The 11,959-nt window shown below is 41.1% G+C and overlaps 1 protein-coding gene across 1 annotated transcript; it reads left to right on the plus strand.

Annotated features, from left to right (window-relative positions):
• Window positions 1–3,190: 3,190 nt before the first annotated feature.
• Window positions 3,191–10,439, plus strand: LOC137268726 (uncharacterized). The gene is made up of 6 exons (XM_067803314.1): window positions 3,191–3,440; window positions 3,933–4,041; window positions 4,151–4,348; window positions 8,115–8,232; window positions 9,469–9,642; window positions 10,323–10,439. Exons 1-6 carry the CDS (start codon window positions 3,191–3,193, stop codon window positions 10,437–10,439), a joined length of 966 nt encoding a protein of 321 aa, XP_067659415.1.
• The last annotated feature ends 1,520 nt before the right edge of the window (window positions 10,440–11,959 follow it).

Raw genomic sequence — 11,959 nt, forward strand, 5'->3', positions numbered from 1 at the left:
ACCCATCAGCTCTATATGGATACCAGGTTCCCAGTTTTGAATGAATATTGTTTTATGTCCCATCAGAAAAAAATATATTGCTTGATAAACGGCGATACAAAGTGAGCATGGGGAAGTATCTGGCCGTATGTGATGATACATAGAGCAGAGCAGTTCTGGCATTCGTAATATCAGTCTGAAAACAGAGAAAATAAATACTTGTGAGGTCGTGTCGGATCCATCCATTCGCTAAATAAAAAAGATGAAATGTTTCTCAGGCATCGGCGCGTCACTTTTGTTTGTGCGCTTAACACTATCTTTTGCCATTTAAAAAGAATAGTTTTGACTTGGCCGCGTCCCGTTCATCAATTTGTTCACTATAAGAATGAGCGTTTGTAAGAACGAATTGTGACTGCTACAGCTCATTAACACGTGCTGGACTTCCCTAGGTGTATTTCTGAGAGAAAAATAAAAATGTGTTCCTCCCGCGTCACCTTTTTCATATAAAAAAATTAAAAAAAGTCCTACCGCCCTCGTGACTATTGGGAACAATGTGCCCGAGAATCATTCAGTTTCTTATGCAGCCTTCTCTGTTTGTTAATTCAATGTCAGCAGTCCTGACTAAAAAAATATGACGACTACGACAGACATATCTATTGACGCACATCATTCATTTTTGATCAGACCGACATGAATCATGGGATATGTTTAGACTTTCATGCATTTATCTACACTTTGTTCTCACATTCTCACATGTCTCGCAAAAAGTAATACGTGCGTATTTTGATCGCAGAGATTCACATGTGCTGAATCTCACAATATCTACTGCGAACACTGCATTCTGTCAAAATACGTTCTCGCTTCAATAAACTTTAAACATCTCACAGATATTGCCGCATGAGGTGGTTATATGTTTTTTTTCATGTACTGAGATGATATGTTTCCAGATAGGTAGATTTTAATGTTTTAAAATGTTTTTTAATGTTTAATCAGCTGCAGCATGAACTTTAAATACCTCCTCAAAACATCGACTAAAGTGAAGACAACCGATGGGTTATTGACATATGTTGTACATGTTGATGAGGAAACATGTTTTTGTGGAGCAAAGAGCCCATTTGACTTAACCATCATTGACTTCTCCTCAGTACATATTTGATGATTAAAAACACATGGTTGAATGAGGTGTATACAAACATTTATAGTATGGACAAGTACGTAAGTGTAACACACCCGATCTGACACACCCTGTGTGTATCTTTCTTTGTCATCAAACATTTCAACCTATTCTATGTGTACGTTTGGCAGAAACCATTGTGGTGATTTTCAAGTCAGTGGTTGACGATGTGAAGAAACTTTATCTGCGAAGTTGGATTTTAATTTATAAATACTTCTGTCCATTTATGAAGAGTTCGTATGGCTTTGAGAGTTCACATGACAAGAAATGTGCATTGACATTAGAGTAGGTGGGTGGGTAAATAAGCTGAAACAGTATTAATCATTTTCTCCGGAACGTTCTTGGTGGGTTCGACTGGGCAGCGTTTGGGAGAAGTCCCATTCATTACGATAATAAAGCCAATGTATTTGTTTATATCATTGAATTTTCTGTCCCCTATGAAAGCAACGTGACCGGCAAGTTTCAAGGAAAACATTCTAAATATATGCGAACCTCGCCCTTGAAATGTCTCACTTGTATCTGAAGTACACTGTCGTCAGGCTTTCCCTTGTTCTCGGTACCCTGGGTTTGTTACATCCTGATGTCTTGGCACATAATACACTGTGGGTAATGCAGTAGACAGCAGTTGTAGGGAGTGTACATATTCTCCGGAAGGGTCTTGGTGGGTTTAACTAGGCAGCGTTTCCTGGGAGATGTCCCACTCACTGTCTGGACTGCGTGTAGAGAGGGCAAGGGCCCGAAGCTGATGATGCGCTTTACCAGCCTGACTGTGCCAGGATCACCCGAAACCTCTCTGCTGCACATTTGTCTTAATCTGTAAAATATAACAATAATATTTGTTGGGGACTAATTCGATGGTGTAGGCAGCGGCGTAGTCTAGTGGTTCAAGTATTTGCTCGTCACGCTTAAGGCCCGGTTCGGTTGTCCACATGGGTACAATGTGTAAAGCGTATTTTGGATGCCAAGCTAGGATACTGTGTAAAACTCACCCTCATTATAGTGTGTTGCCATTGTTAGTATGTATCTTTTTTGCACTGATTTATAAAACCTAGGAAATATACAGTACAATTGTTAGTTAAGTAACATTCAATTGTTGTTAGATGACACCTTACAATCTATCTTTGGCTTAGATGTCAATATTTGTTTTTATCTCTGATTAAAACGCGAATCATGGTTCTTGCTGTAGGTGAAAGAGCAATTGCACTCAACCACACCGACCATATCGGATCTGTAAGTAAACAATCTGTATGTTTGAACACAATAGCAAACATCTGTCAACACACTGGGAATCTGTATAATTGCGCGTCAGGCATGAATATCCATTTCCACCGCTACAAGAGCAAAAATAACAACAAAAGCAGGTAATCAATATTGATTGTAGAAACGTATTTCCCACTCTAATAAGAAGCCATCAACAACGACGCTGTGTGTCATTGGTGGATTGATTAAGGCGCTAAAAGGTTAAACCGAATGTTTCTTGTCACTCTCAGAGTGAGTTTTGTTCGCTAAAAGTCCGGTTTTAATGTCAGCAGTGAATGGGTGAATGTTACCGGAAGTTTGACACGTTTCCGCCTACAAGAAAGAAGGAAAGAAAGACGGGAGAACGACCTTCTTAAAGCAGGTACAGAAATGATCTTCAGTGATTCATCCGAAACCCTTTCCCACGTCATGACCTTGAAACATTTACTTTCTTCGTATAGGACAGAAAACCTGTTCTGTTTGTCCATCGAGAGAACTACTGATTACCAAATATCCGCAGCTTTTGAAATTTAGCTTCAAAGAACACATATAGCAAACATGATACTCTGCACAAAGACTCATGCCCCGTGGTTGTTCATTGAGCAGGACACCTAGACCAAGGGCAAACAGCAGGTGATGTCATGAGGTTGTTGTAAATTGCAATGTAGCCCTGAATGAACACTGTTGAAGAAACTTCCCGTCGGCTCAATTATTGTGGTCTGTGAAATGAAGTGGATTATTGTATTTTTTCTGACATTGGTGCCACTGTGCGCCGCTAACCAAACTTGTGTGGACGCCATGTCCTCGGTTACTCTGAAGTCCACTGGATATGTGCATGCTGGTGCGGGGAAAGCCTCTGTCTTAGCTGAAAGCAAACTCGACTGTGTTGCTTACTGTCACTTTACTGGGTTCCACATTGCTATGACTTATGACCATGATACCCTGAAATGCAAGTGCTACAGCGTGGAGTTGACGAGTTTAGACACCGTGGCTCCAGCTGCGGTCTTCTATGAGAGACCTGACGACATTAAACAAGCGATTCTAGCAGGTAAGAGGACTATTGCATGTCTGTCAGGACAGTCCCACATGTTATTTCCTTCACTGAAACATGCATGACCTATGTTTATTAGCTATTTGTCCCAGCTTAACTAAACATGTTCTTTTTTCTAGAGAGTCCCACCATTAACACCGGTTCCACATGTCACAGCTAGGGATAGACCTGGTATAAGTACAAAGTTGCCTTCCTTTTACCTGTGATCGTTGACCCATTCCCAGATTAATTTTGACTATGCTCCTGGGTTTGTCAAGACAATCTAAGGTCACGAACAGAGCCGTGGGTGCCCCAAGCATATATACAAATATGTCCCTCCCCTTAAGCCCTCATTTAAATGAATTAACAGAATTTTGACAGAATTAATCATACATCTGGAACCAACATTCCAAGTTTAAATTATGTGAAAAATTGTCTGTTCTGTGATAAACCAGGTAGTTAATGGTTAGAACTTTCTTAACTGTTCATAAACCAAACTAATTACTTCAGCTCGACTGACTACAGAGGTGCGAGGTGTTTTGTCTGATTCACACGGTCAGACTAAAACCAGCAAAACCATTTCCCCACAGAGAAATGCCAATGTCTACCACAAGATGAGGCACGATTCCAACTGTATCAAGAATATGCAGCAATTCAACAGACAGATGAACATATGTATTGTTGTCATTGTTAACATAAATTCACATAAATATACTCACTGTATACAGGGAGCGTTCAGGTCAGTACCTGGAAGCGATTGCACAGGTCGCCGGATTTGTGTTTGGGAAAGTCTTGGCCATTCCCCCAGCAACGCGTTCTGTGGCTAAAGTCGATGGTGACGTTTACAGGCGCGTCGATCAGTTTCGTTTCATAGATCAGGCTCAGATCAGCCCATTTGAAGGGCCGAGGAAGGACATTGACGTTCCGTTGGCGAGATAGGCACCTGTTACACGAGTTGTGCGGGGTCGAGCATTGAGAAAAATTCCCTTTGGTGGTTCAAAAGTGGAAGGAGGTGAGGTTGCAGGTAGCGACTTTCTGATATATTGCCTGATCTACCACTGGCTCTAATCCATCAGAGTTGGACATGTTTCCCCACACCATAACAGTACCTTCACCAAAGCTGTCCACTTGTTGAATGCAGGCAGGCGCAAAACGTTTGAGTTGATGTCAATAGAATGTGTCAATATGCTCGAATTGACATTTCTCTCAGACGATTTCTTATGGTTTGGTAGGAAGTTCCTTGAAGACCAGGCACCTATCCTCCAGTGTCCGTTACTGTTAGTCTTAGGCGAAACTAGGAGTGGTCACTCCTGGCTTTCCGCTCCTGAGACGTTCTATGGTCGATGCCATATGCGAGATATGGTGCTGTGGAGGACGTTGAAGTGCCTTGCAACGGTAGACTGGGACTCCTCTACGTCCATGCGTCAAATGGTGACATTTCGGTCAGAAGCATTAGAAATTGAGATTTTTGTATTTTCGTTGTGATATAATGAATTTGGGTAGGTTTTTTAAAAGACGAAGATATCTATTCATGTTTCCCAACACAGTGCACGTGTTACTTGGAAAACCTTTTCTGCATGCGCTTTTATTTTTTATGACAAGCGTTTACAAACACATTTTGGACAGCTTTACCGCGCAACACTTAACAACGACGACATGATTAACGGGATTCAAACACAGGACTTGTGTTAATGACGATTGTTGTCAAAATATATAGAAATGAATAGTCGAAAACGCCTGTAAGTTTTGATCTTTTGAAGAGTGCACATATGTCCTTTGAACATGACAGCTAAGCAGGTTGAGATTCTTTATAATAAAACGTCATTCACAAGGCGAATGCTCATATCGGTAACAGTCAAAGCAGGCATATCATTATCACCCCGGATAATCCAAGCTGCATGTTAAACACTAAAAGGTTATAGTCACGCGACTTATCCTACCGGATACCCATTTTCTGCTGGGTGAAGGAAGGCAATTTTGAACAAAGTCACTTGCCTGAGGTGAGGTCAGATGCATCATACGTGCTTCGTTGTTGGGCAGGTGTGAAGTCATAGAAAGTCGGAGTCAAGCTGCCAAACACGGTCACCCATCCAAGAACTGTCCGAGCCCAACGGTGTTGAACTTCAGCTCATTTATGACCTGAGCTCCATGCACAGGACCACACGCCACCACATATTATTACAAACACTTTATGGCATGGGTAATCACATATGTATGACTTCCGTGACCATAACTGACGCATTACCATAGTTTTGAATATTAAAACACAGGCTTTTAGTCAGCCAAAATAGAAATTTGGCAATAGAATATTACCTTTCCATGTGCGGTATCATGTTAAACATAGCTGAGTCTGCACTCACTCTCAGATTTTCAAACCGCAATACTGCCTTATTAATCTGCATTTACATTCATAGCTTTTCTCAATTAAATAATTAATAAAGGCCTCATTAGTAACACTAACGGATCTATCATCAACTGTCTGTTCAGGGGATTAAACGATAACAAGCAATGACAAAGGCCAGCAGATGGTTTCTGGTGCAGAAATACAACGTTAGTCACTGAAAATCTATTGTGCGGATTTTGCTACTTTTTCATTCATTTAACATTGAAGATGGCGTTTCAGAACCTCAACAATGCATGCACTGCGCCCATATTTGCAGGATTATTAGAATAGCAGAATACTTGTTCTTTCTTGAGAAAATCATTTAACACGCACCTTGCAGCTGAACCAAAGAGGTTTGTTTCAGAAGATGATTTCTCAGCTACGGCCTGCTGCACCCAGTCAGTCTGTTTGGCCCGGATAATTTCCTGAGCGAGTGGTGCCAGCTTGGAACTATTCAAGTGCTTACCACCAACATAGTCTTTCTCTATCATATATTGACACAATGTATCATGGAAAATGGACATGGACACAAAATCTAATCATTGTTTTCAATTTTACAGCGACGTATAGAGCACGAACATTTATGTTATTCATAGCCAGTCTTTTGGCTTTTTCGTGCAATGATCAGCTGGTTTCCGGTGGAATTCTCTGATGGTATTGCCGATTAGACAACACCCTATCCATCAATGTTTTTGAATAACTTAACCCACCCTCCCAAACACCCATCCTCCCAGGTTCACGACAAAACGGTATTGTACATACATTTTGGTCTTTTGAAATATCCGATTTGAAAATAAAATATTTTGTTTTCACAAAATACCGCCCATACACATTTAGTCTTCAGTTTTTCAAACAAACGCGAAATTGTTTGTTTCGTCCTTTCCACATCCTTCAGATGTGGTACATTCGTCAAGCAATGAATCCATGAAATATTTGGCCTCCCCATCAAACCTCATCGGATAATGATTGATTTAACGTTTCAGTAGTGTCTTCAGATTGCGCGAAAAATTCTTGTTCTGTGCTTCATTTTCGTCTTGGACCATTGTAACAATTTTAGTCCTCGTGCTTGTGCGGATTAAAGCGTGACACAAGATGTATGACTATTTAAAATATCACACGCTGTTTTTAACGAGAGCAAGGTAACTTCATACTAGGCAACCACGCTATGGTGGAGATAGATTCGATCCACTTGATGGTATAGCTGTAATATGCCAAGTGCGTGTGAAGAAACGTGATCAAACACTACGAGAAACACAATATGCATGTGCCCGACTCACTCACCCTGCATGTCCGATTTCAGACACAGTGGATACCTGGATTTCAAGGTTGATCCGAGTATCATCAGAATACTCATAGTAAGTATTGAGTCAACACACAGATGACAGCTTATGTCCCTGTTGCATCACCCTTTCAGCAACCCATGCTTGCCATAAAAGGCGACTATGCTTGTCGTAAGAGGCGACTAACGGGATCGGGTGTTCAGGCTTGTTGGGACATGTCATCGGTTCCCAGTTGCGCAGAACGATGTTCATGTTGTTGATCACTGGTCCAGACTCGATTATTTACAGACCGCTGCCATATAGCTGGAATATTGCTGAGTGCGGCGTAAAACTAAACTCACTCACTTACTCACTCTGTTGCATCACAATGGACTGAACCAACCTGCTTGTAAGGCTCATATTATCCTTAACATACGGCCATTTGCGGGTGATCAAGAAAATAACTTGTCATCTGACACGCTGTTCAAAGGTCACCAGCCATGCGAAAGAATCGGCTGTTCTTAACTGAGTGAGTGTAGTTTTACGCCGCACTGTAAATAATAGAGCTTAGATAAGACAATCCAGAATGATCACCGATCTGCGCAATTCGCGACCGATGACGTGTCAACCAAGGCAGCGAGCCTGACCATCTCTTGTTTTCCCAGAGTAATGGAATTTGAGGTTTTTGTTTTGGAGGGACAGGTTATACTTTTTGCTTGAGATACTTCTTCCCATGATTTACTTTTCCTAATTTTATATGAATATCAACATTCAAATGATACATGAGTGTTTGAAATCAATTAAAAAATATCGTTCAAGATTACGCTCAAAACGCGGCCTTCAGTTATTGTTATGTAGTTTCATTAAATGATCACCTACATTGTGTTGGTAGACAATGTAAAACCATCGGGGTCGGGATGTCCCTTCCCCGGGTTTTCTCTCCCCCTCCGGTAATACATTGTCTACCAAAATCTCTCAAGAGATATCGTTTGATCTCACACAAGCGATGTCTCCTGTGGAACACAATTTTGGATGATAAATGTTGTACAGCTCAGCATACGACTACGGTGGCCACAAAGTCATTGGTGCTCCCGACTTCTACCCCAGTTACGGCAACACTGACAACGCCTGGTGCCCTGATTACCTTGACGCTGAACAGTTCATTGAGGTAAGTTTACAACTCAGTATGTTGTGATTGCAAACCTATATGTTCTGATTACAACCATGTATGTCTTGATTACAACCCTGTATGTCGTGACTGCAACTGTGTATGCCTTTATTACAACCCCGTAAGTCGTGATTATAACTCTGTATGTCGTGATTACGACACTGGATGTACTGCCAAAAAGTTTGATGTAGTGGTTAAAAGTTACAACCCTGCATGTCATTACACCTTGTATGTTGTGAATACAACCCTGTATTTCGTGGTTACAACATTGTGTGTCGTGGTTACGACCCAGCGTGTCGTGGTTAAAACCATGTATGTCGTGAGTACAACACTGGGTGTTATTGTTGCAACCCTATATGTCATGGTTGCAATCCTGTATGTCATGGTTTCAACTCTGTATGTCATGGTTGCAACACTGTATGTCATGGTTTCAACTCTGTATGTCATGGTTTCAACTCTGTATGTCATGGTTTCAAAACTGTATGTCATGGTTGCAACTCTGTATGTCATGGTTGCAACTCTGTATGTCATGGTTTCAACACTGTATGTCATGGTTTCAACTCTGTATGTCATGGTTGCAACTCTGTATGTCATGGTTGCAACTCTGTATGTCATGGTTTCAACACTGTATGTCATGGTTTCAACTCTGTATGTCATGGTTGCAACACTGTATGTCATGGTTTCAACTCTGTATGTCATGGTTTCAACTCTGTATGTCATGGTTGCAACTCTGTATGTCATGGTTTCAACACTGTATGTCATGGTTGCAACTCTGTATGTCATGGTTGCAACTCTGTATGTCATGGTTTCAACACTGTATGTCATGGTTTCAACTCTGTATGTCATGGTTGCAACTCTGTATGTCATGGTTGCAATCCTGTATGTCATGGTTATGGTAATGTAAGTCAGGAATTACCACTTAGTCCGGAGCCCAACTGACCAAATGTTCTGGCAGTGTTAAGTGCTGGAATAACCATTAAGATAAACACTAAGCTAGCTTTGTGGAACGCGACACATGAACCATTTCGTATTTGGAAACTCATACCTTCATGGACAAATGCCTTCTGTTTAAGTTTCAACGTTCTCGCAAAGTTTAACAGTTGTAATGAAACACATGCACCTCTGTTGATGCTAGGATTCCATATATCCGTGGATGCTAATAAACGTGGTCCATGAAATAAGGTGACATAATAATTTATATGACATGTTGATCCCTAAACGATCACTTCCCTTCAGCTTGGCATACCTGACGCCATCTACATCACGGAGATCCACATCTACGAGGTGTTCTGGGCTGGTGGCGTGGAGTCGGTGTCAGTTCGGGATTCAAACTCCAACTGGGTGTCATTGTGGAGCACCTCTACCGTCAGTGCCATCGAGGAGAGTCGCATCTTTGCGCCGCACTTTGTGGTAATGATATTGCTCTTCACAACTCTTATTAACTGCGATCTTGCAGTATACTGATTTAGTGGAATTACGAAATGTGTGAAAAGGGCAGATCGATGCTCATGTTGTTAATCAGTGGATTGTCTAGTCCAGACTCTATTATTTACAGACAACCGCCATATAGCTGAAATATTGCTGAGTGCGGCGTAAAACTAAACTCCCTCCCTCTAAACAATTCTGTAAGCTCACACGGAAGAATAATAATCATTATTTGAATTATTTTCGTATTCCCAGTTTGTGCACATCTTCGTCGACAGAGCGTGGACCATAACTTGCCTTTACTTGTTTGGCAATGTAATTAAGAAATGAACAACCTAAAATAGTCTGAAAATGTATTTTACATTGGCTTTTCATTCGGTGCATCAAGGTGAGCGCTATTTGCGTTATTCATGGAAGAATGGAAGAGTATGATCGTCAATACTGAAAGTAGTTTGCAGACTCGCTTGAAAGAATGAAGCGTTGGCACGTTATTGAATGTGTGGATCGACAAGATAAATTGTCATGCCGTATCCCGTCATTAAGCTTACATGGAAATACTAAACTAACCCTCACTATTGAGTTGATAAACGCGGATCCGATTGACGGAGTACCTTATTTAATCAAATGGCCACAGTAACGACACTTTTTGTTCGATTTCATTTCAGCCACCGCCCTTTAAGTCTGATGCCGTACGACTCGACCTTGACCTTGCCACCATCAACAACTGGTCAGAGTTTGATGCCGTGAGAGTGATTGGAACCCGGACACGGTGGAGGATATAGCAGAGACATAGAACCAGTCAACTCCCACTACATGACGCCGTCCTCCAATGACTAAGCACAGTGTAACTCCTGATCCTTTGGCAGTTCTTGTTTTCGGACAATATCTCCAGCATATACGTGCTGTAACATACAGATGATGACCGAAGCTTAATGTTGTGTTTCCTGAATAAATTTAGGAACTGTTTATGCTAGAGTCAGTTAACCCTGATTTAGCTTTACCATCCGTCATCTTTGTCACAAATGGGTGGTTATGGCATTTGTAATACACAGAGATAGATAGATAGATAGATAGATAGATAGATAGATAGATAGATAGATAGATAGATAGATAGATAGATAGATAGATAGATAGATAGATAGAGAGAGAGAGAGAGAGAGAGAGAGAGAGAAACCGATGAACGCCACACTTGACACATCGCATAGCCATTCTGTGTTTCTTCCATTGTATTGTGTTGATTGTGTGTTCACCCTGACATATCAGTTTAGTCCACTGTAGTGCTATGCCTGTGTAAAGCTTTAGCACTTACAATTACTTATCTGGAGACAAATATATCAATTTCAATACGAAACACCTATACGTATAGGCTACACTCGTTGCTTTATCAACGAAATTTGGGAATTCTACCATCAACTTGGAAATTCCTGTTTCATCTTTTTCATATATCTGGTGGATTCTACTTGCAATGGCATACTTATGGTGGCTGATTCGGGCCATCGCTTTATCGCCCGGCAAAATCAAGGCGACATCGCGACAAAGCGATAGCACGACACGACATTGCGATACGGCGACACGATATAGCGATATTGCGATACAGCCAGAAAACGAAATAGCGAAAACCCGACACGATATAGCGATAACACGATACGAAATGGCGATACGGCGACACGAAATGGCGATACGGCGACACGAAATGGCGATAACACGACACGAAATGGCGATATCCCGACACGAAATGGCGATATCACGACACGAAATGGCGATAAAACTGGGCGACATTGCGATATGGCGATAACGCGAAAAGGCGACATTGCGATATAGAGACACGATATGGCGATACAGCGACATTGCGATAACGCGAAAAGGCGACATTGCGATATAGAGACACGATATGGCGATACAGCGACATTGCGATATGACGATATTGCTCCCTTTCCATTTGTGAAATGTGGAAAAGTGGATAAGTTTATTCACTTTTAGAATCTAATATGTGAAGTATGGGATTAAACATCTGGCTAATAAAAAATAATTTACATGATTAATGTTCATGGGTTTCAGTCTATCTCTACATATATTTTTAGATTAAGAAAGTCTGGGTCTTGTAGTTGTTATTGCATGATGCCTCTGGAAGACGATTTGGAAACAAACAGTTAAACTCATGTGTGGCCATGGTAATATGCACAAAAGGATTAATGAAGCTGATTTCAAGTTTTCCGAAAGTCTACGTCTTGCCGTGTCAAGTTAATGTTTAGTACTAATGTCATGAGTTTTATCAGTTCATAATGCACAAAGTGCAATTTTG

The sequence above is a fragment of the Haliotis asinina genome, chromosome 16 (genome assembly GCF_037392515.1).
Source record: "Haliotis asinina isolate JCU_RB_2024 chromosome 16, JCU_Hal_asi_v2, whole genome shotgun sequence".
Classification (NCBI taxonomy): Eukaryota; Metazoa; Mollusca; class Gastropoda; order Lepetellida; family Haliotidae; genus Haliotis; species Haliotis asinina.